This window comes from Halictus rubicundus, chromosome 1 (assembly GCF_050948215.1).
Source record: "Halictus rubicundus isolate RS-2024b chromosome 1, iyHalRubi1_principal, whole genome shotgun sequence".
Lineage (NCBI taxonomy): Eukaryota > Metazoa > Arthropoda > Insecta > Hymenoptera > Halictidae > Halictus > Halictus rubicundus.
Window position 1 is genome coordinate 25,987,349 of NC_135149.1, and position 25,620 is coordinate 26,012,968.

Sequence of the window (25,620 nt, forward strand, 5' to 3'; positions counted from 1 at the left end):
GAGATGGTAGCGCAAAGCATCATTGTACCGCATCGTTTGTTCAACCAGCAGATAGCGAGTCCGCCCGACTCCTCTGCGGGGATAAAGGATCGAGAGATGAATCCATTTAGGACGATTGATATGTTAATTGGCGTGCAGTTCTCACCGCGGTCGTTAATCCCCCATGAAAACGATCGCGGGGCACACGCGAACCGGCCACTCGAATGGGAAACCCCCTTGCGAGACACGTGACCTCGGACAGGGGGTGAACAGATAGTGGCCACTCGAAATTTCCTGCCGGTCGAAGGTAATAGATTGATCTCTCGCCGTAGGAAACCTACCGGTCGTTAAATATCCCGCCATGGTGGAATCAACCAGCCATGGGACACGCCGTATGGGCCGGTTTTCAACCCTTCTCGGACCACGCTCCGTGTGTAATCGCGGTGTCTTCCTATTGTTCGAGCTACGCAACCACCATTTTAGAGCTTGTCATATTTACGCGAGCCTAGAGACCCTGAGAAAATATATATATTATTTTTACTCCATCGATGCACTTGTAAATCTCGATTTTCGGGAGTCGGTGAAAACAGGGGTGGAAAAGTTATTTGTTAAACCGTGGGATTTATTGGATTCAAAACTAGTAGTTTCATTTTTGGTTGATGGAGTCGATATTTTATTTTGTGAGCTGCAGCAATTGTTGAGCGAGGAAGTTGAACATTTAATTTTTGAGATTTGGAATTTTTTGGAATTGGGGTAGGGACCCCATCACTGTAGGGGTATCGATTACTGTGCCTATATCAATTACACTAATTTTTAAAGCATAATGAATATTAGAAAATGATTATTAAATTTTATTTATTAAAATCAGTGAACATATATGTTATACATCTCTTCTTTAATATTCATTACGCTTTGAAAATAAATATAAATAATATAGACACAGTAATTGGTACCCCCTTACCATAGCAATTTTATGTTTGGTTGATGAAGTGTCAATTGTTGAAAAAGGTGAAAACTTATTTTTTAGAACGTGGAATTTATTTTGCATTGACGAAATTGCTATTTCTATTTCATGATCTGTAGCAAATGTTGCTGAGCGCCTCTCTTTACACTGTAGCTACCATAAGCTTATTACTAGGCTTTTTAATGACTGTGTTGTGCCTGAAGGACGTTTAATCATTTTCGTTCAAATAGTAATTTCAAGAGAAGTTGTTACAGTACGTTGCTCGAGGCAATTTGTCGCTGCATGTATAAAATTGTTATCGTTAACGAAGAATTATTAAGAACCCCTCGATAATTTGTCTTCGATTTTAAAGGACTGTTAAACAACCAGCAAACTGCTGAGTCTTAATAAGTTTAATAAAATTCCTGTTTTGTAATGTAACCACTCACGAGACACACAGAATTTTCTGTGAAACACACTGAATCTTTCTACAGGATTTTATTCTCCGTATCAAGTGTTTAATAAAGTAATTAAAATTCCTGGCTAGCATCCAAGTGGCACTACATTCGTCGACAGTATTGATTTCGCAAAAAATGATACAATACCAGCAAACAGAGAACTCTCACTGTAATCATAGCACATAAAAATGTTCAAACAATTATACAGTGCAAACACTGGCAGATATATAATTTCCTGGAGTTTCTATTTATTTTTAATTTACCAGACCCGATGGAAATGTGGAACTTTGCAGAATTTTTCGACAGAAATGCGAATTATTAGAATTAGACTGCGGATGTGATGCAGAATAAAAATCTTTTGCGTTAATCAGAAAAAACTGGAAATTAATTGTTACTTTTCAATTCTTATGATCTTTCAATTCTTTTACATTTCATCTACCCATTTTTGCCATATATTAATAAAATCCGCAGTCTAATCATATGTGTCGATGATTGTATCGTTTGTTTGTTATAATCGATCAGATAATGATAAAGTTGTATGTCATATTAACGGTTGTTAATAATGCTAATTATTATAGGTATAACTAGTACAGTGATAACTCTATATATGTCGCCAAGACCTGGACGATAAATGTCGCGGAATTATCCCCACTATCGCGGGGTAGTATTTTAAAGCATTTTTTAACGATGTTGTTGCATTTTAATAATATTCACACATTTTTTAAGTTGAAGTTTTCGAGATCAATCTTTTTTTAACACTAGATTTACGGGACCCGGCAAAAATGACCGCTCAATGGCCGCTCACACAACATGTGTGTGATTAATAATTATCACACAAAGGGAAAATATTAAATTTATTGTTAAATTGTTGTTGCTTTTTGTTTTATGTGTATGTTCGCACATGTTGAATTATTTTGTGAATTTAATAAAGTTGTTTTAAGTTAATTCTTCAAAAGTATTGCCGGCCCCTGGCGACGTTTGACTGCGTAGACGTGCGGCCATTAAAGTGTTAATTTACAATTATTGTGATTGTAAAAATGCATATACAGTGATTTCATAAATTCATTTCAGATTTCAGAAATTATCCCTATCGCGAGGTGTACCCCGTGAGTGGCCACGAGGAGTGTAAACATAACACGGTTCGGGTATGCGTCCTGAACGATACATGACGCTGGCAGGACCCGTGTTGTTGACAAATATCGAGAATTCGCAGTATATTAAGTGCATAGCCAAACAAAAAGGGAGTTTGCTCGGCTGGAACAATTTCACAGATGCAGATCGCGTATGGGAATTGATTCAGGACACGAGATCGTATCGAGGACGGTTTTTACAGGAAATTAATTTCACCGGAGAATCAGAATCTATCCTGCCGCTTCAGATTACACAGGATCCGCATTCGGCTGGGTGTGGAAGACACGGTGAACGTATATATCTCGCGTGCGATCGGCCGAAAATGCACGCGTGAGCGATAGTTTACGGTCATTGTGGGATTATCGCGATAAATTATTGGGTGTATCGCAACTGCGCCTATCGGTATGTCGATAGTATTAATTGGGTCGTCGAGATTATTACCGGGAATGTATCAATAATAATTACCAGTGTACCAGAATGAACCAGGATTTACCTCTGAAATTGTGATCACTACCTTTTCTCTGTTCCCCCTCTCATTCAGCCGCGCTAAATATCCTCATCAAAAATGGAAAATAATATCAATTACCGTGTCGGCTGCCTTAACAATCGTAAATGCAACTACTATCCGAATTATCGTACCGATCACCGGCGTATTAAAGCTCTGCTAATTGCTGTGATTCTGAAACAATTATTTCGACACGACAAAGGACGAAATGCGATTGCGTCACAGAAGAATAACACGGACATTAGGATCAAATTACTGTACTTAAAACGATAGTTTCACGCTGAATTATTTTTCAGCGGGAAAGGATTTTTATGGATTTATTTATAGAAATCGCAATAGGAAAACATGTATCTTCACTCTGGCAAGGGTTGTAAATATTCGAAGAGACAACAATTTCATTAAATATTCATGAATATTTTATATGGTCGTATGCCTATAAATCTTACTAAATAAGGAACTAAAATTCTAGGGAACAGTTCCATTACTCTTAACACTAGGTTTACAGGACCCGTCAAAATGGCGGGTTCTAATATTTTTAATTTAAAATTATTAAGATCCCAAGGACGCATACATGAGAAATTATTTAGAAAATTTATTTCCTTGGATATATATTATTTTAAAAATACTCTCGAGATTCGTGGACCCTCACGGGGTATACGGTAGTGGGTATAATTCCGCGACGTTTATCATCCAGGCCTCGGCGACATATATAAAGTATACAGAGTGTATTGCCAAAAACGTGGGTAGCACGTTCTTGTTATTTTTACAAAGTGACTATTTAACATTACTTTACAAATATAACAAGAATGTATCTATCCAAACTTTTAACAATTCTTTTTATAATATGGGGTAAACTTGTTGAATAATTTCGGATGGATGCATCTTTGTAATCTCAATAATCGCAAACTAGAAATATTAGAGCCCATTGTTTGGACAGGTCCCCAGTGTTAATCGGTATTTAACAAAATCGCTTTCTCGTCAAGGTAGAAGCAGATCAGGCGCGAGATCGCCGGCTAAAAATCACTCTCTCGGTTTCAATTACGCGGCTTAACGACGCTCGATGCAACAAATTAAAGCGCCGTGCCGGACAATAGTCGGGCCGGCGTGCGAGCCACGGTTCCCGCGTATCGTTCGACGCCAGAAAATATGTGTATAGATCATATCTCGGCGTCCTCTCTCTCTCTCTCTCTCTCTCTCTCGGTTGGTCGCTTTATCCAGGCCCGATAGAAACCCTCCCCTCGTCTCGCCTGGCCAACACAACCGCTCGTTTCCCTCCCCTCACCCTCCGCAACCCCCGATGGGTGGTGGTTTACCCGTTGTAAGTCGACAACTCACTCTATAAACCCGTGCTGCGCCGCGCTGTGTACTCTGTACACTGCGGCAAGTTTGCACGCTGCCCGCGAGAGAGAAAGAGAGATAAAGAGAGCGAGAGAGGGAGTTTGTTAGAAGAGGGGTGAAAGATCGACGGGGAAAGGTAAAGAAAAGGAAGGGGGGTAAATACGATAAGAACGCGCGATAATCTGGCTCCTCACCATCGACAACCACCCCCTTGTCCTGCGACGACAAACTTCACCGGTGCCATTTTGTCGGTTCCGTACGCGAGCACTCGCAAAATGGGAACGAGCTCTTCCGCAAACAGAGATCTAATTGTTGGGGAGCCTAAATTGCCCCCCTGAATTAATTTGTTATTCGGTATTAGTACTCTGCGGATCTTTATGCAAAACAAGAATCCTCCTCACTGCGATCCAGATTTTCCACCGAGAATGACCTCAGGTCAAATCTAGGCGAGCACAACATTGGAAACGTCCTCTTTTTTAAATCTATCGATATACAATCGAAAAACACGACATAAAAAATTTTTTTCTTCACCATTAAAATGGCCCCCTGCCATAGTGTCACTTTGTCCTCTGAAGTTTTCTGATAGGACTGTAAATACGAAAGATATTTAGGTGTTCCCATTTATTTGGGACACCCTGTATATAAACTGTTACAAATTTGCTTTCTGCTGCCCTCCTCACAATGTGAACATTAAACATCTCCGCAAGTAACATGTGAGATATATTTGATTGCAAACCATGTGGTCGCTAATGACCTAGCTGTTAATGCGACCACATAAAAATAAACCATAAGTAAATAAATAAAGAATTTTCTTCGCCAATTGTAAGTCACCGGAGGCAAATACAAATGTCTTCTTTCGTTTAAAATTTTTGTAAAGCTGAAAGTAGTACAGTGACTACCCAATATATGTCCAAAACACGGGTCTAACCAGGGACATATATCGGCCAGGAGATACTATTCTTTTTGGCTCTCCCTTGAGTCTTGAGCCCTCTCTTTTTGGCCCCTCACGGGGTATACTCCGCGGGGATAGTTCTGGGACTCTTATCGGCTAGGCCTTTTGGACAAATATAGAGTAAACGCTGTACAGTGAATTCTCGATTTATGTCAACAAAACGGATCGCGCCAGCGTCGTGTATCGTCCAGGACACATACCCGAGCCCTGTTATGTTTACACTTCTCCACGTCCGAAGCCTCTCATGACGTAACCTCGCGATAGTAGGGATAACTCCGCGACGTTTATCATCCAGGCCTTGGCGACATATATGTATATGTACATCGATATCCTCAAATTGTTTTATTCTCTCGACTATTTTACACTGCAGGAAAAGTCAAAATGTAGACTTAAGCTGCAGAATGAACCTAGACAGATTGTTGACAATTAATAAATCTAAATCCAAAAAATCATGATCACCGACGTACAATTACCGACCACCGAACTTCAAACTAACTTGATTTACTAGAAAGAATAAACGAGTTAAATCAACAAGTACCATGCATTCAACAGTCGCCAAGTTAGGCTAACACGTCCAGCAAGAGTAGCCATTACTCGCCCCGATAAAGAAACGAAACACCGCCACGAAGGGGTTGGATTTATCGTCCTTCGATAAAGAAAAAGCAGCAGATTGATCTCCGTGGCCGAAGAAATATCAATATGATAGAACTATTTACAGCTCGATTCGGCCCATAAATTTCGAAAACAGGGCCGTACACAATGGCGGTGGCCGACACACGAGGTGTCCAAAGTGAAATTGCAGGGGGGTTTAGGGGGTCCCGTGGGATTAAGCAAAACGCGTTTCCTACGATCGGGGACCACTTCGGCTCGCAGATAAGCAACGACACCGACGGAGTGCACTTACACTCGCCTAATCGACCGGCTTCGACACCGGAAGACTTTATGAGAGTCCGCGAGGGAGAGGGAGAGAGAGAGAGAGAGGAGGAGGAAATCCACGAAAAATCCTCGATTTCTCGGACCCGGCCGTTGCGTCACTGTATAATAATAGTCGTTCGAGGAGCCGGGCAATAAATAGCAGAAAATTCTCCTCGGTTTCGAGAGCCCTAAATTCGGTTCTCTCCTAAATAGAACGGGATCTGAAAGGAGAGAAAAAGGGAGTAAGGGAGAAAGGGAGATGACGCGGCGGTTTCCGCTCGGGCTGCCCTCGGTTTCTCGATCCCTCGGCGAGGGAAATTACGGAACCCTCAGACCGCGAAGCCCACGCGGAAAGAGGGAACAAAAGGCTCGGTAAAATGGCGCGCGAACCAAGGAACGGGCCAAAGCAGGGCGAGGAGAGAGAGAGAGAGAGAGAGAGAGAGAGAGAGAGAGAGGGGAGAGGACAGAGGAGAGAGCGCAAGCCAAAGAGGCATTGGCTCGTGTGCTACCAGCAACAGGTGCCCGTCAAACAGCGTTCAACGTCTCCGGCGAACAGTCCTCTCTTTCTCTCTCTCTCTCTCTCTCTCTCTCTCTCTCTCTCTCTCTCTCTCTCTCTCTCTCTCTCTCTCTCTCTCTCTCTCTCTCTTACTTTCTCTCTTTTCATCTACGGCTGCTGCTGCTGCTCCTGCTGCTGACCTTCCTCTTCATCCCTCCCCTCCCCCCTGGCTCTGTCTTTTTCCCTCCACTTTTCTCGCCTTCTTTCTACCCCGGCTCTCTCGCACGCGATTCACGGTAATTGATTCGTCGACAAGACAGCCCGTGCTACCTTCTGTCCAAATGGTCAGCCGTTCATCGACCGATCCATGGGATTTCGGGAACTTCGTGGCCGAAACAGCCTGTCCCCATTGGGAACCGCGCGACAGAGCTTCGACGCATGATTGACACTGCCCTTTTGCCATCGGGACGCTTCATGACGATTTTTACGGGTTTTTTGTTTAGGAGATTTGTGTCCTGTGAGTTGTCCGTGGATTTTTCTAGAAATTTCGATCACGGCGGATTCTTCTATGGAAACGATGGGAAAGTTCGTTTTGTTTAATGGAAGATTTCTTCTGACATACAGGTGACCCTCCTGTAACACGGTAGATAGGTTCCTAGAAAATGCCGTGTTGTATGAGACCCAGAGCCAGTAGAAAAAGGGGGGTTACGATCCGAAAACTTATTAAAAACAAATTTTTTTTTTTTAATTCTACATAAACAACTTAATTTTTATTAAAAATACAAATGTATGTGCAATACGAAACAAAAAATATTATTTTAATTTAACGCAACTTTAATTTCATTGTAGCCGTGTTGTAGGAGGGCTACCTGTACTTAACACGTTGAACACTCGTCCAGTGATCTCAAAAATAGGGTAGAATCAAAGCTAATTGTTTAATAAAATTAAAATTGAAAAGATTTTTAGTGTTGATTGCCTCCCCAACCCTCGCGCGTTTCACAGACCGTAAACGAATTTAAAACATCTCTTTCTATCGCCGTAAACATGAATATTTGACTCTAGAGAAATATTATATATTTTTGTGTGTATATAATAGTATATTTTTGTGTTTTTCGAATTTTTTAAAAATGCGTAATTGCAAAATGACAAAATATGTTGATATCAACCTTTGGACCCTCCGATGTTTTTTTTTTTAATGCGGGATAGAGCCAGTTTATATGTGCTTGTAAAATATTGTTTTTGCGCGTTGTTTGTAATAAAAGTGTAATTTAACATAAGTGCGAGCGACATAATACACGGACAATTATAATATAAATACAAAACATCTGCGTTACATAAAAGACAGTTTATACGACATTTTTTATTAGCTACTTTCATGTTGATGAGCAGTAAAAGGATTAATTGGTTCGGTGTTTTACGATGCGTTTTAACATCTCTGGACAATAATACTTTGACATTCCTTTTTTTTTAAACGAACCGTTCGAACTACATTAATATGATCATAAAGTATGTAAAGCAACTAAAATTCATAACAAATTTGAGTACATTATTGTTTGTTTAGAAATATCCTTGAGTTGTCAGAAACATTTTAGATAGTTTAGGGTTAAACAATATTAATGATTCCTCCGTTTTATTTTTACCGCTAGGAATTTTTTGATCGTTGATGTGTAAGTTTTTTGCTTATTCAGATTTTTGGAAAATAATCTATGGAAATTGAAGTTAGCATAACGATCTGCAATTTGCCTATGATTAGCGAAACAACCCCTGCTAATAGAGAAGGGTAGAAGTATTTGGTATCTAGATTGAACCGCCATATATCTCGGCGGAGAAAAATTCTGACAGTGTTATTAATGGTATCAATTGACTGTGAGTTATGCTCGGGGTCTGGTTTAGCTATGTATCTTGCGGAGGAGAAATATTTACAGTGTTATTAGAGGTATTAATTGACTATGAATTGTAAATTAGGTCCAATCTAGGCGCTGGTCCAATTTCGAAACTCTCCCCGACATAATCGCATCTATTGGTAAGAAAACACTGGCGATATTTAACCATCCTATAACGAGATTATTATCATAAATTGAGAAATAGAAGCTTTACTAAACAATGGAACGAAATGTCAGAATACAGGGAATATTATACAATCGATTTAGGACGACGATAACGCTACAGTGAATTGATTTCTACTTTCACTAATCTTGATTCATGTCTACATTCATACTGACCTAATAAATATCAGATAAATGAGACATTTTAATCATCGCATAAAAATTCATCCAGCTCACTGTCAAACCTTTTATTTCTTCACGACTGTGTTACAATTTGACACTTTCCAATATTACATCACGTATAAAACAAAAGTAATCAAAGTGTACGTGTAGATATCCGAGCAACGTACAAAGTCCAATTAATCTCATTAACCTACCATATGTACTTAAAAAATTAATTAAAGCACACGAACGTGTAAGTTTCAAGTCAGTGTTTAATCAATCTTATCTCATTTTGCTATCACAATTAGTGAAAACTTAATTATCAATCCATCATCTCTACCACAAACTTCGTTTATCACAATTTCCACCTAAAACGGTGCAAAAATCAATTACTTAACCTCTTGAGCACTGTACGCCACTATAGTGGCTTTCCGTGGAAAGCATCAGTTCTAACTGTAGGAACCACTATAGTGGCTTTTATGCCATCCCTGGCCAAGCGCGCCGTCCCTGGGAGACAGAGTTGCGGACGATCGCGCCGTACCTGGGAGACAGAGTTGCGGACGACCAAAATGATCAAAGAAAAATATATTTTTCATCCATGTGACGGAAGATGGCCACTCTGTTCCCAATTGTATTTCAGCAATTTGCAAGCATCAACCGCTTGACGTACAAAGACGGCTCGGACACGTCACGCGTTTCTCGTGCCATTATACAAATCGGAGTGAAGTTCAATATGAACAACAATCAGCATCCACATAAATCTGCCGGAGCTACAAATCGTACAATGCGTGCACAAACGCAGTTTCTGCGACTGCAGTTAGGAGGCAGATCGCGCGCGCGTGGCCGTCGCGAGTTTCACGCGGGGCCCGTGATCCAGATCGATCGAAGAGTTTCGAGGCTCGTTCCTCCGGTTGCCCGGTGGGCTCCGATTGACTCGGGTCGGGTTTACGATGCGCCAGAGTCGCAGGTGTTTTCACGAAGAAATTAAACCGCGGCCACTTTTGAGGTTTCGCTTTTAATTGCCCCGTAATGCCCTCTCTCCCCTCTCCCCCCTCCCGCCCCGCGGTTACGACGGTTTACAGCGGAGATCATTAAGGTCGTTATTTTTACGGGCGCAAATGCCGTAAGAATTTATCCCCGGCCCGTTTCTCGTCTCCGAAAACTCGCGGATTCGCTTCTGTTCTTGCGCGCGCGCGCGCGCGCTCGAGCGCACCGTGCGCCGACGTGTTAGATAACTTCGGTTACACACGCCGCCTAGATCTCGTACCCGCGACGTGCCTAATCGCGCGTGCACGATTAATGAACCGGCCCCGCCGATTTTTTTCCCCGGTGCGCGCACGCAGGCCGCTCGTCAAACCGAGTAGCAGCTTTACGAGCGATTTTCGATATTCATTTGTCCCGCTTGACGTTTATCGACTGCGTAATTCGAGAGGCCGCGAGAAAGTCGCGCCGAGCTGTCCGGTAGATCCCTCTTGCTCGCGGGATCCACGGGAAACGGGCATGCGCGCTCGTTGGGAAACGGAAGATCGTCAGATTAGAAATTGTTGGACACACTCGAGCGGATTTTACTTGCTGGCTATTAATAATCATTTTTGCGGTCGGTCCTTTTTTTATTCCGGAAGTGGGGACGTTAGATTCGAGTCTGTATATGTACACGTATCTTTACGTACAGAGTGACATTTATCTTTTGAGTACTACAGTGTTCTCTCGCCAGTGACATATATCGTCCAGGAGATACTATTCGTATTATATTTATACTGTTTGTATTATGTTTACACTCCTCGGCGACAGAGGCCTCTCGAATATACTCCGCGGTGGTGGGGATAGTTCCGCGACTTTTATCAGCCATACGCGACATATATCGAGAAAAGACTGTAAATCTTCCCAGAGTCCTCGAGCAATGAACCCAAATCTATTTTTATTTCTTATGATAAATGATTCCAATACAATCGTTCCGAATACTTCTATAGTTCCTGCGTTTTTGTCATTGTTCGTTCAGTTCCAAGTGTCACTAATCAGTCCTGAAGTTTCCGGAGAAAAACGATCGAATCCTAATTCCAAGTCTGAAGCGGGCCCGAGTGAAAAATCGTCCGATCCGCAGACTCATTATGGGAACAGAATATTCCATTGGAGTCACCAGTTTGACAAACTCTTCCTGTCAGCATAATCCGGCCAGCCGATAACGACTCTCGAAACGGACGTTGTATCATTTATTTGATCGAGGCGCCTCATGCTCCATAATGAACGGTTGGCTACTTGAACCCGGCCGTTTCGAAAAGCCGGGGAACGGTCTCGTAGGCGCCGCACTGTCCGAACGTGGGCCACGTTCACGTTTCGAATCCCACGGGACTCATTATCGGGGTCGTTCTCGGGGATCTTTCAAATTACAGCCCGCGTTTTCGAGTGGAGGATCCGGGCAACCGACGATCATCGCCGGCTTTTATTAAATAGAATAGACCACTATTGTTCCTAGTGTCAAAATCGGCCTCAGTGATCACCTATCCTTATTTCCACACAGAGCACCGAAATCGTCAAAATGATACTGAATTATTCCGTGTTTCATATGTTCTATCAAACATTTTTAACACTAGCTTTACCGGACTCGTCAGAATTCTAATATTTTTAATTTAGAATTATTGAGATTCTAAAGATACATCCACGAGGAATTATTCAACAAATTTATTTCTGTATATGTTATTAAAAAATAAATGGCTAAAAATTTGGGCAGCATATTCTTGTAATTTTTATAAATTCATGTAAAATAGTGACTCCGTACACCAAGTGTTAATACAAGGGATCAAGACTCAACACACTTAAAACACTGTTTAAACTTTAGAATTCATTATAAATTTATTCTTAGGTGGACGTTCAAAATGGGCTTCCAAAATGCAGCAGCGGAATTAATATATTTACTATTCATTTTTAGAACAGTAATATTGAAAATTACTATTATGTTCCATTTTTTAAGTAATTAGTACACGTCGCTGTAAGGGTTAAAAATATTGTGTCGTCTGAAAAATCCAATCTCATCAGCTGAGGGTCACTAGAATGGTTTCCTACCCCATACAAAATTATTATTATTGCTGGATTCACTTAGAAAACAGAATAAAAAGAGAATAAAATTAATTATTTCTAACGCAGAGACTGCTTTAGGATGTCTTTCACTAGTTGGCTAAAGCTACTTTTCAAGGACAAACAAATCACTCATTGCAAAAATTGTTATTGTACATTTTGGCAATGCTATTAACAGCCAGACAACTCGGAAAATATAGAATAACCAATGCAGAAGGTTAAGCACAGCTTTATCCTTTATTAATTCCACAGGATTATAGAGGATTGAAGCCACTTTTCAACAACACTGAACTCGTGTAAACCTAGTTGTATAGCTGCGTGCAATACTTGGGGAACTTCATTTCACATTTTAAAATATCAGAAGATTTCAAGAATTATCAGAGATCTGCGTATTCTATGGATTTGTGACAAAAAAGACTGCATGCGATACAAAACTATTTATTATTTCAAGAATGCTGTTATACTGTTTCCTACTGATTAAAATTAGTCAAAGAAGAAATACATTTAGCCTGTGTTCCTTACAATCAACGTCGGCAATTTTTATCTTGCATAAAGACCTCTAAGACGTGTCTTATGTGTGTGACTAAACTGGTCACATTTTTTGCTCTATATTATCGATCATAAATTCCGACGCCAGAAACGTGGTTCAAGTTTTTGGCTTTGTTTTGCAGAGAATCAAGACAAAATATTCAGAAAATTCATCCAATGGCATAAAAATGCTTGGATTCCACGTCATGGGCATTCTCAATTTTTAGCCTAATTCTAACGCTTATATTACCAAATATCCGCATAATCTCGTCAGCTCATGACCAGCGCGGGCTAGATTGAACCTTCCTCTTTCGAACGAGCCCTTTCCCAGCGAAAAATATTCTCATATAAGGACGAAAATTTGAGTCACGTAAAACCATTTTTCGCCTATTTTAGTCGGTAACGTAGTGACTCTACCTTATCGTAAATCGCGGAGTCTTGGATCTTAAGGGGGCCGGCAGGCATTTGGCCTTGACTGTCACGCTATGTTATCCTGTGCCTTTTTTCTAGACATTTTACGTCTTAAATAAGTAAGTAATCAATTAAAAATGCATACCACCGTGTTTGTACATGTCTTCGCTATGTCTGTATAGAGCCCTTTTTTCGATACGAACACTAAATCTCGCGAAATTAAGAGAATCTCTCAGCGGCAGCCATCTTGTGACGTCATACTTGCTTCAGAATTCGAATTTTCTGCCGAATATTGTTAATTACTCCCCGATGAGGTAGAAATTCGAAATTTGGGCTCTATACAGACATAAATTGGACTTTTAGGAAACACAAGTGACCACTTTTAAACTGCTCATTGCAATATTGAAGCGATAGTTTGAAAAGGTTTTGACCCATGCATAAGCATATGGATTTCAAACCCTGCCGGCCCCCTTAAGGAAGGAAGCTATTTGTTGCAATCGACGGCCAAAAATTTTGATTTTGCGTGACGGGGCAAAGCGAGGACCATTTTGACACAAGACGTGCACCGGTCGTCGGGCGTTCGTCCATCGAAAGTTAGAGGTGGTCCAGGGCCGTGGAAGGGCCCATCGGCCCGTGAAAATGCGTGCCACTTACACGGGAGCACGGATCCTCGGTTTCTTCGAGGCGGCCACGAAATTCCTCGAGGCCACGAATTAGCGAGAAGCCATTCAGGCAGCCATAGCGCGAGCCATGGAGCCGAACTGGAAGGGCTCCACGGTCTGGCGACCGTAGCACGCGACACCATATGGTCTTCTCCCGATACCCATGAGCCCCCTATGCACAAACATGCCTCCGAAAGATACGGGCTCCGAGAGATCTTAACCGAAACGAACGGGCGCGCCGACGAAGCGTCCAACCGAAAACCAGATAACACCAAGAATTTCTTTTTTTAACAATACCCCGGAGAAAAATGTCGAACGGATAGGACATCGGGAAATCTGGCTTAGCTCCCTCGCTCACTATACCCGTCGCCATGCTGGGCCGTGTCACTCGAGAATGCGGTGATATATTCACTTTTTCGAAATTAGCTTCGGTTTAATAGCACCGCACACGTCAACGTCAGACCAAGTTTAAATATGGTTGCCTATCCGTATAGCATCGATACAGTGATTTCTCTGTATATGTCACCACGTCCTGGATGATAAATGTCGCAGAATTATCCACCGTGAGACCTCGGACGTCGAGGAGTATCGTCTCCTGGACGATATATGTCGCTGGCAAGACCCGTGTTGTTGACATATATCGAGAGTTCTCTGTATTTGTCAGTCTCAGTGGTGCAATCAATCGGAAGAAATTAATTACTAAAAATCCAGGATAAGTTCGAAGAAGGGAGAAATCATACGGGACCCTTCGGTCCATCCTTCGCAATAAAATTGGCGGGAAGAGGCTCGACGCCATAACAAGATTACCCGACAGAAATCATCCCCCGGTCGTCGGTAAAAATCGGCGGCGGACAACCGGGGGTAATGGGGCCAAAACAATAATAAATAAGAGCGTAGAGTCACGGCCGAATAAATCCTCGACTATCCCACGGTGCGGATCGCCGTTAATCCAGGCGATATGGTGTGTTGCTTGAACAACCCTCGGGCCAGCGCAGTCACAGCGTAAGCCTGCTAATAATTTATTCAACGCGCAGGACTACGCGATTACGTTTCTATTAGGATATGAGCGTTCTAGTGTCCTCGAGGGTGTTGTAACCGTATTCCCGGGCTACCTCCGCAGGGAGTTTCACTTATCGTTCCCTCCGCAACACCCTCTGTTCAACGTCCCTATTTCCCCGGTTTCTCTTCAAGGTCCACCGTCCGTGACCGGGCGGCGTCGCGACCCCGTAAGAAAACACACGCAGGCACCCATGCCTTCTTCGGGTAATATAAATACCATGGCTGCTAAATCGGCACGCAGGACGGAATAGAATATATATATTTTTTTTTTGTCGGCGGATCTAGGCTACAGATTTCTACCCTTGTTATCGTTTAGGGGATGCTGGTGCCGGGGATAATGATACTGCGGATACCGGCACGGAATGAATCATCCTGCGAGGGTGGTGGTAATAATTATGATCGCCTCTGTCGGGCTCGGGATTATTGAGAACGCATGATAGATAATAGATTAGGCTGGGGTGGGAGACACTTTTGACGAATATTAGCGTCAAGGGGATTTCCTGATTAATTTTAGAAAATCGACCGAATGGAACTTTTAGCGGCTGGTTTTTTAACGACTATTTCAATCTAGAGAGTTCATGAATTGAGGATACTCAAAATAAATTTATACTATTGCACTTCGGATCTTTAAAAAATTGTATCTGATAGAGACAATCTCTAAGGGTTGATTTCACCTCCCAGAAATAATTGTGTGTCTGAAAAATTAAATGGAACTGTTGACGAATTAAAAGAATTTGATTGTTCACTGACTTGCAAACAACTGAAATTGTGTGTAAATTCTAATGAAAATATTAAGGATTGATTTTACCCCTTGACAATTTTATGTCTAGAAGATTGAAACGAACCGATAGCGTATTGAATCAACTAGTTTTTGACAACAAAATTGCATGTAAAACTACGATAACAATTGCAAGGATTGATTTCAGCCTCTGGGAGCGATTTCTGTCGAACAGATTGAGATCAGAATTACAGTAAATTCCCGATATAAGTGCCTACAAACCTCGCGTTTAACTGTCCCTGGAACTACCCACACCACCGCGGGGTATACCCCGTGAGGAGCCATGAAACTCGAGAGCCATTACTAATCCAATAGCAAAACTTCATTATTTTTTTTATGACACTTTCACCAATATATTTGTGGAATTTTTCTGATTAAAATGACACCAAATATGGAAAGTAACTTGCATCGCTCATTACTACGGGTGTGCGAGAACCCGACATATCGGGTCGGGTCAGGTCGGGTCGGGAAAATTTCGAGATTCTCAAAAGTGTCGGGATTCCCAAAAAAAGTCGGGAGTCTCGAAATAATCGGGATTCCCTAAAGGGAAATCGAAATTTTCGGGAGACCCGATTCTTTCGGGAATCTCGAAATTTTCGGGAACCCGACCCGACCCGACCCGACCTCTTCCCGACACGCCCCGACCTTCGGGTTCTCGCACACCCCTAGTCATTACACAAGTAAATATCATCGGAATTATATCAAATTTGGTTTCACTTTAATCAGAAAAATGCCACGGTGAAACTCTGATAAAAAAATAATGAAAAATAAAGAAGTTTTGTAATCGGACTAGGAGTGGTCTCACACCGATAACCCTTCGGTAGCGGGGATACTTCCGCGACGTTTATCATCCAGGCCTTGGCGACATATATAGAGGAATCACTGTACAACGTTCGGCGGGAATCACAGATTTCGTCTAAATGTCCTTCGTCAGAACCGCGCAAGGGACTTATATCGGGAACTCACTGTGATCGTGTGTTAACTTTTCTGGTAAAAAAGTGCCTACTGGCGTCAGAATTCGGGCGCTCCGTAGTATCGATTCTGTGTTCGCGATAACGCGGCAACAACGATAAGCGATCCATTGATTTTTCGTATTTTCGACATTCGTGTACAAATGAATGGTGACCGATTAGATCACCTACGAGCACCGGTTGGTTAATTAAAAATTCCTTACAGGGAGGGACGTCGACGCAGGCTTAACCGTTATCGAGGCTCGCGATTAGCAGCGATAATCAGCTCGCGTGTCTCGGCCGATTGGTTGAAATCACATGGGTCGCCGAAAATGAAGATCGTTATAATTAATCTTATCGATTTGCCGCGTCCCGGCCGCGTTATCCCCGACCAATTTCCACGGAAATCGATTGACTCGCGCCTTCCTAATCAGCGGACTTCGGGGAAGCGTTTTTCGCTCCGCAATTCATAGTTTCTGCGGCTTCGCAATTTTCCGCGAGTGCCGTAATTTCGCCGTGCAAATCGACACGGTTAACCAACCATTCTAAGCCATTAGTTAATCAAATTTCATACTTTAACTTCAAGTATGTTCAATTTGATCCTACGGGAAACGCGAGAATCGCCGTTACCGTAATTCAAGTTACTCTATTGAGAATTAATCATTTATTAGATCCTATGCTATTGTAACTTATCGTTCGATCAGTATTTTTGTTCCATTTGTACACACTGAACGACAATTGAAAATCTTCACTTAATATCATAACTCAATGTTATAAGTGGACTGCGGATCCTTTGCAAAATAAAAAATATTTACATTGTTTGCAAAACACCGGAGCGACATAAAAATTTCTTTCCTTTTTTAATTACTTTATTAAGCTGAAACCAAATGTTTTTAACACGTCCACTGTTTTAAATTGTGCTTACCCATTTTTGTCATAAACGCATAAAATCCGCAGTCTAATTATAAGACAAATAATTATAAATTAAAAGACTGCTCAATTCAGAGGGAACGGCCGCACTTGGAATTAAATATACGGGGTGGATTATGCAAATGGTATCGCACAAACATTTTCAGAATTCACCCAGAATGATAACAAAATTATTTAGATCTTCCGTCTCTATTTCTCGACAAAAATGTGTCCCAAAGAAATGTTTCTCAAGATCGTCGACATTTCTCTTGAGATTTTTGCGAAAAATAAATTCACGCGGCTCGCCCTGTACATTCGAAACCGCCGAGTAAGAAATGATAAACCTCGAATTGTCCGCCGAATTATCCTCGGATAAATCAGCCAAACGGTCGCGCGGTAGGAGAATTTAAACAGGTGCGGGGGCGTATTTGATGATCGAGAGGCGATTTGTTTTCCGCCTCTTTCCCTCCGGCACTCGAAGGAGAGTCACGAACACCGGGACGACAAATATTTAACGTTCGCCTATCGATCGATATTACATTCTATTTGCCGAAGAGACCGCCTCTTCCGTATGCCTCGCGCGTGTCACATTTTTTAACATTCTTCGAGATCCGACACCGGCCATCGTTCTTTGATTAGAACGAACTTCGCCATCTTTTATTGCGTACGTGTGTGAAATACACAGTGTTCCCTCGATATATGTCAGCAACACCGGTCTTGCCAGCCGACATATATCGTCCAGGAGATACTATTCTTATACCCCCCCCCTCACAGCAGTAAGGATAGTGGTAGTGGCGATAGTTCTGCAACTTTTATCGGGCAAGTATTTGCGACATATATCGAGAAAAGACTGCACCTTCTTCGAATTCTAGATACACATCGCTGTACGTGTTAACAACGCTGAATGTATTTGCATCACGTTGTTTCCTTCATTGTGTCTTGTATAAAGTGTATTTAAGATTTTTTTTTAATTTTATGCAGCTCGGTAAATTCGAGTAAAGAAAATCTGTGCGTCCCACCATAAAATAGGTTCTTCTGGAAAAATATAGAGCGGGACTATAGTTAAACCATATGACAATCGTCGTGAGAAATCTGGCCGGAGACCCTGAATCTCGAGTCTCGACCCAGACCACTGGTGAAATCATTATCCCCCGCGACCTCTCGTGGAAGATTAGGATCGTAAACGGTGTCTGAGATCATCGCGTGTCTTGCTCGCGGTTCGAGGAACAGGCGAAGAGAGGCGACGAAAAACGACGCGGATTATTCGCCGAGGGGCAACCTAATTCCGTCGTTTTTTCCCCGGCGCGGCGCGTTTATCAATCGCGCCGCTTAGGCTCGCGTTTGTCCCGATAGATTATCGAATGGGGAACACGTTTCACGACGGGCTGACCTAACTCGGCATGCGTTTATCAAATGATTCCGAGTCCACTCACCCAGTGCTGCGTTGTTACGACCTCGCCGTCCGGTCCGTCCAGGGCCTGCTGAATAAAAGAGCAAACGATCAGTCCGATTTACACGAATCGCGAGCGGCTCGATCGCGATCGAACTGCTCGGGCACGTCGATCTTTATCTTCTGACGCTAAACTTGGCTTTGTTGGAACCTTTTTTTTGCCGGGGTGGTAATCAACTTTCTTCTGTTAACAGTCGGTCGTAGTTTTCAATCACACGCAGGAAAATGGGACGCGATTTTTCTGAACAATTTTGTTCCAATTTTTTTACACGTTTTTTAATTGTGAGGAAATTTAGGCATTCAGATACAAAGAAAATTAGACACGGGAAAATCGAATGCGAGTTTCACGAAGCATCGTCCATTAATTTTGAGTGTCTCATGAATTCTGAGTGAGCTAGTGTTTACTGTACTTGTTCTGCACATTGTTTAATTAACACTAGAACTACCGAATAAGTCGAAATGATTTGCCCCTAATTTTTTCTTTCAGAAATATTGAAATTGTAAATATGTTTTCATGAGAAAATTTTTTTAATAGACTTCTCTATCGAAGTAGATATTTAAAGAAAACTGGTACGAAATGTAAACAAATCCAATTTTGTTGTAATTATAAGGCTATGTATGCCAGTTGCATCTATTGCTTTGTAGTTCTAGTGTTTAATTGTGACAAATCAGGAATTTAGGAAGTTAATTTTGTTATCTTTCATCATATTCATTCCCTCCCAGCGTACAATTTTTCTACGATTGTGACAATTTGATAGCAAGGAATTATTTATGACAATTTCCTTCATTTGGGAACGAATAGGGGTTAAGATTAATATTATCAGTTGATCTAGAAACATGAAAACAATAGTGACACAAATTTTTCTTGCGTTAGAATATTATTTGACACCTTGCATTAACAATATTATAATTGTCAGGCAAATTGTTTTTTATTTTTTTTTTTTTTCGTAGATATTGTAGCCGGTCAGGATTGCAAGTAATTGAGCTAAGCTTCACTTCGTTGACACTAGCTTCTCGTCTGATTAAGTAGATTCGCAGACAACCACGAACGTCAATAACAATAAAACATACTTTTTCATGGACGACGTTCTTTACTAGGCTCCATTAAATAAATCTGTAGACACTCTGAACTGGAGAGTTAGAAAAAAGCGTCCTAGATACTCGTGTTCATCCACAGCTGAATAAACCAATGATAGTGAATCAAGTTGCAGCCACAAACGAATAAAAAAATGGATGCATAACGAAACAATTTCCTTCTATGTATATTAATGATATCCAGATCCCGTGTAAGACAGCATCAAAATATATGACTATACCGAAACCCTCCTTCTTCGAATGTCTACCATCTAGTCCATCTCTCACCCTCAATTTAAAAACACTCAGAATATAATCATCATCCCCTGCTCGGTTATCAATTCATCCCTTAGCCCTGTACGAACCCCGTCGAAATAATGGATCTCAGATTTCTTCTGTCACATCTACCGAAGTCGCGAGAAAATCTACCCATTGTAAATTATTAAACAAACGAATCGAGTTGTCCAATGTACGATTTCGATTAAAAATTAAGAAGGCTACAAAACAATGATAAAAGTGTTATGGCGGTTCATATCATAGTAAACCGATTTGTGGATCCAGGGGAGCGAAATTATTTCTCGAATCAACTGAATACAATAACGAAGCAATTGTACTAGGAAACAATAATGCACCAGGAGACATTTTCTAATCTTCTAAGTACCTGCAAAATAGCCAATTAAACTGAGAAAGCGTTAAAACAAGAGAGAGAAAAAAGGTATGGATATATATATATCAGGATACTTACATCCTTCTTCCTCTTGACCGCCGCAGCACCTGAAACATCGGAACAGAGAGGCTTGAGCTTCGAAGAATTTTGGGGCTGGAGACGAAGAAAGGGTTGAAAAGAGACTAACCGGCTGCGGAGTTTGGTAACCGTGCTCCGTTGGTGCCGGTGGGTGCCGCGGGGTTGGCAGCGGGGGTGGGTGTACCCACCGAGGGCGGTACACCCCGGGTTCCAAACGGGAAATAAGGGGAATCCGGGGGGTAGGTGGCGCCCTCGACGCCCCCGCCGCCTACACCCCCGCCCCCACCTCCCCCTGGCCCCCCGCCTGGCCCCCCTGCTGTCGGACCGTATGCTCCTCCACCGTACGTCTGCAAAAAGAACAATTTCATCCCCTTTATTTGGAGGCTCTGGGAACCAGACATGATCATCAGTTTTCATATCTTTAGACTAGCACTTTTTCTCGATCAGTGACAATGGAACTTTCATAATACAGTGAATTCTCGATATATGTCAACATGGGTCTTGCCACGGTCTTGTATCGTCCAGGAGACGTACCCGAGCCGTGTTATGCTCACTCGATCCATTGCCCCTCACGAGGTATACCGCGCGGTAGTAGGGATAACTCCGCGACGTTTATCTTCCAGGCCTTCGCGACATATATAGAGAAATTACTGTATTTAACAGTAATTGTACCTTAATCTGTCAAATGACCGACTTCACATTTCTTATTCCAAAACCACTGAAATTATAAAAATGCTTCCATTGAAAATTACTGTTGCAGTCTACATAATGACAATAATAACACGTTCATGGCACAGGCGGAGCCTTTGACAAATGACAAAGTGTGACAAGTAGAATACCTTAAAAATTAATATATAATGTAAACAGTTCAATGTTTTTACAACATATTAAAGAAAATTTTTTTGTGCGGTGGAGAGGGACCGCATAAAAAAAGTCTCACTTAGAAAATGTGTCAAAGATTTGCGGAATAGCGAGAAAGTGCTTCCCAAACGAAATAAATAATTAAATTACACATGGAAACATTAAAAAGAAATTTAATTTCTCATTTTAAACATGAAGAAATTTTCGCAACAGGATTGATGTAACGTCCGCAAACAATGTAAAAGAATGGCAAGAAGAGAACCGTAAAAATTACTATAAAATACAAGCAGTGCGTGAAGCAATAACAAATTAGAGGCTAGGAGTCGGAGGAAAACGGTGGTGAGATAAAATTGAAACGGGAGAGGAGAATAAACGGTGATTTAACGTTGCGAAACAATTTTCGTGCCAGCCACGTTCGTAATTAATAATTCCGCGTCTGGCCGATGCTATCGGCGAAGAGGAAGCAGAGGAAAGAAGCGGATAGAAGTCGGCTCCAATAAATCACCCATCGAAATCAATACTCCTTATCAGTTATGGTTTAACGACTGCCGATTAGATACTGCCCTACGGCGCCGTCAAAAAATCTCTGCTATCTCCGCCTCTTCCTAGAAACCGCGTCGCGACCAGTCATGAACGCACTTTTTGAATAACATCATCGAGGAGAAGCTTTCGTAGTCGACCGACTCCGAAACTCATCCCTACGACCTCGTTTTTTTTTTCACCGGCTTTCACCACATTTCTCATCTGTCGCTTGAAATATCGTTCCGACCTTTACACCCTGTCCGTCAACCCCTATCTGTGGTAACTAGCTCCACACGTGTATGCTAAGGAATATTAATATTATTTTTATCTTGATTTTACCGCGAAGTCCGTGGGTGGAAAACGTCTTTTATTTACACTAGTTTTTATAAAATTACAAATTCATGTGATCATTATGCTAACGACCACAAGCAAAAATATAACACTTACACTGACATAAAGTATCTAGAGTGGGCGTGGCTTTGTTGCCCTTGAGGGAGCCACGATAGAGCCTCGCGAGGCAATGCGTGTCTATACCATAATCATTTCACTCTGCTAAAAGCCATAATCGAAAAGGAACATCTTCCACCTTACAAACTCTAAAACAACAGCCACAAAAGACTGTGAATCCCGCCTTATATTGAACCACCGAAAGTAGGCGTGGTTCTGTTGCTCTCGAGGCAGCCGGGGCACTACATGCTCATACCTTAACCTAAGTATGGCACTATGCTAAGACCCACAAGGAGTACAGCACTCTCTAATTTATAGATTCGAAAACAAGACGCATAGAACATTGCTATTCTTCCTATCTGCAGGCAATACAAAATGGGCGTGGTTTGATTGCTCTTAAGGAAGTCATTATAACGCACAGGGCAGTACCCTAATTATTTCATTCTGCTAGGAGTCAGAAAAGAAAATGTAGCACTCTCTACTTAACCAATTTGAACAAAAGACTGTGAATTCCGCCTTATATTGAACCACCGAAAGTAGGCGTGGTTTTGTTGCTCTCGAGGCAGCCGGGGCACTACATGCTCATAACCTAACCTAAGTAGGGCACTATGCTAAGGCCCATAAGGAGTACAGCACTCTCTACTTAATAAATTCACGAACAATACGCATAGAATATTGCCAATCTTGCTATCAGCACACAGTACAAAATGGGCGTGGCTTCATTGCTCTAAAGGAAGTCTTTATAACGCACAGGGCAGTACCCCAATTATTTCACTTCGTTAAGAGTCATAAAAGGATATGTAGCACTCTCTACTTAACCAATTTGAAGCACAACAGCCACAAAAGACTGCCAATCCAGCTTTTTATTATACTATTGAAAGTAGGCGTGGTTTTGTTGCTCTCGAAGCAGCCAGGGAACTGCATGCTCATAACCTAACCTAAGTAGGGCACTATGCTAAGACTCATAAGGAGTACAGCACTCTCTAGTTTATAAATTTGAAAATAGTACGCATAGAATATTGCCAATCTTGCTGTCGCACACAGTACAAAATGGGCGTGGTTTGATTGCTCTTAAGGAAGTAATACAACGCACAGGGGAGTACCCTAATTATTTGGCTCTGCTAAGAACCGTAAAAGAAATCTAGCACTCTCTACTTAACCAATTTGAAAAACAACAGCCACAAAAGACTGTCAATCTCGCCCTGTATTGAACCACCGAAAGTAGGCGTGGTTTTGTTGCTCTGGAGGCAGCCAGGGCACTGCCCCACGGGGCACCGTGCGCACCTCGACCGGTTGCGAGGAAATTATTGATGATCACTCGCATGATCCATTCCGACAACTATGTAGGCGTTCGCATCGACGCGTAAATTGGAGGAATATTATTTCTGAAAGAGTCATAAACCCCATTCTAGTCGCCGCAGGAGTACCCGCTGAAGGATTCGACGATCGGCTAATTCGATGGCGAGGTTGCCGTGCACCATCACCGACCACCGATTAAAAGGAAGGTCGCCGGGATAAGACAATTAAAAGTGTAGCAACAGGCGCGATGAATGCGGGCGCAAGGCCGCCATCCTATTACGCGTTTTATAAATTCGACGCGGTTCTCTTCTCCTCTCTCTGAGAGAGTCGACACCGCCCACGGACGAGGGGGGCCCCGGTCGCTTTTAATCAACCATCGCGGAAATCGTTTCGCCTGATGAAATCGCGAAAGCTTCTGCGATTTTCCATTCCGATAGCCGATCGATTTATTCGATTCGAAGGATTCGTTTAACGGGCTCGATACCGACCCTTGTTGATTATCGGCCCGATCAGAACACGGAGCGTTTTATTCCGCCGCGCGCGTTCCACGGGTCTCCGTCGACGGCCTCTGCGCGTTTACAGCGCGGCGAGGCGTGCGCTATAAAATGAGCGCGTTAACGGAGATTTAATTGAAGTTTGATTCAAATTCTACCTCCGCGAAATCGCGAACGAATAGACAAAATACTTACGATTTTTACATTGCGTTAATACCCGCAGTCGAATTATTACAGATTAATTTTCAGAATATCTGAAAATATTGAATTGCAGAATATCGAAGAAAATTATTGTTGACTTCTACGATCTTGTCTAATTAATTTACATTCGAAGCGTAAAAATATGCGTTGAAATTACGAAGTGCGACCGTTCAATGTCATAGAAAAATTGTGATTCTTTTTATTTAGGTGATAAATTTCATGAAAAGGCAGATTGGTTTAAACAATCGCAATTTGTGGGTTTAATCAAGATTTTCTTGATCACAGAATATCGAAGAAAATTATTGTTGACTTCTACGATCTTGTCTGATTAATTTACATTCGAAGCATACAAATATGCGTTGAAATTACGAAGTGCGACGTCGTTGAATGTCATAGAAAAATTGTGATTTTTTTTTAAATAGGTGATAAATTTCATGAAAAGGCAGATTGGTTTAAACAATCGCAATTTGTGGGTTTAATCAAGATTTTCTGGTTTATGACGAGCTAAAGGGGCCTGCTTTATTCCTCGTAAAAAAATCATGTTCCTGATAAGACCAACTTTTCTTAAAATCCCCCTCCCCAGTTGGAATAACATGCCAACGTCCGATATATATTTTTTCGATGAGTCACACGAAAAATAATACGTTATCGAAGTTTCGTGAGTAAATATTACAGCACTCCATCGTAAATGAAAGATTACTATCTTCAAACAAAGACACACTCTCCCAAGTGTTTACTAATCACTTTAAAAACACCGCCCGAATTAATTGTACTTTAATCTTTACGATTATAATTGTTCAAGTGCTAACTATTATTTACATTATTTTGGAAATTTTAAGACGTTTCAAGTTGTCACTTAAAAAATATTGGTACACATGTAAATTCTAAAAAAGAATATAAATTAAATTATATATTGAAATTTATAAATGTAAAATACAAGAACGCCACTGAGAAACACTCAACCCTAAGAATTCACTGTTCACCCCTCCCTCAAAATGAAAAGATCATCAGAAAGAAACATGGTAATCATTTATGGGCAGAGCCATGAAAAAGGAAAACCGAAAGCACCCCCGGGCGAAGAAATATCAGCGTGAGTTAAACGTACCAATTTAATCGGCCTTGAATAGCAAACGTAAGAGCATAATGGTCCTCCCGCATGTTTTACTAATTAGCGATCGTCACGGAGGTCGCGCGGAAGAAATGGATGACCGGCACGCCGTGGCAGAAGAAAATA

At 41.7% G+C, this 25,620-nt stretch overlaps 1 protein-coding gene across 2 annotated transcripts in view; it reads right to left on the reverse strand.

Annotated features, from left to right (window-relative positions):
• Positions 1 to 25,620, reverse strand: part of Da (transcription factor daughterless) — a 275,108-nt gene that overhangs the window by 209,071 nt on the left and 40,417 nt on the right. The window contains exons 4-6 of one of the 2 annotated variants that reach the window (XM_076796347.1): positions 20,672 to 20,909; positions 20,563 to 20,591; positions 18,727 to 18,771 (exon numbers count right to left, since the gene is read on the reverse strand). In XM_076796347.1, the coding sequence (XP_076652462.1) occupies positions 18,727 to 18,771; positions 20,563 to 20,591; positions 20,672 to 20,909 (312 nt within the window). Of the gene's footprint in view, positions 1 to 18,726; positions 18,775 to 20,562; positions 20,592 to 20,671; positions 20,910 to 25,620 lie in introns of both variants that reach the window. The other variant, XM_076796332.1, reaches the window with a different exon arrangement.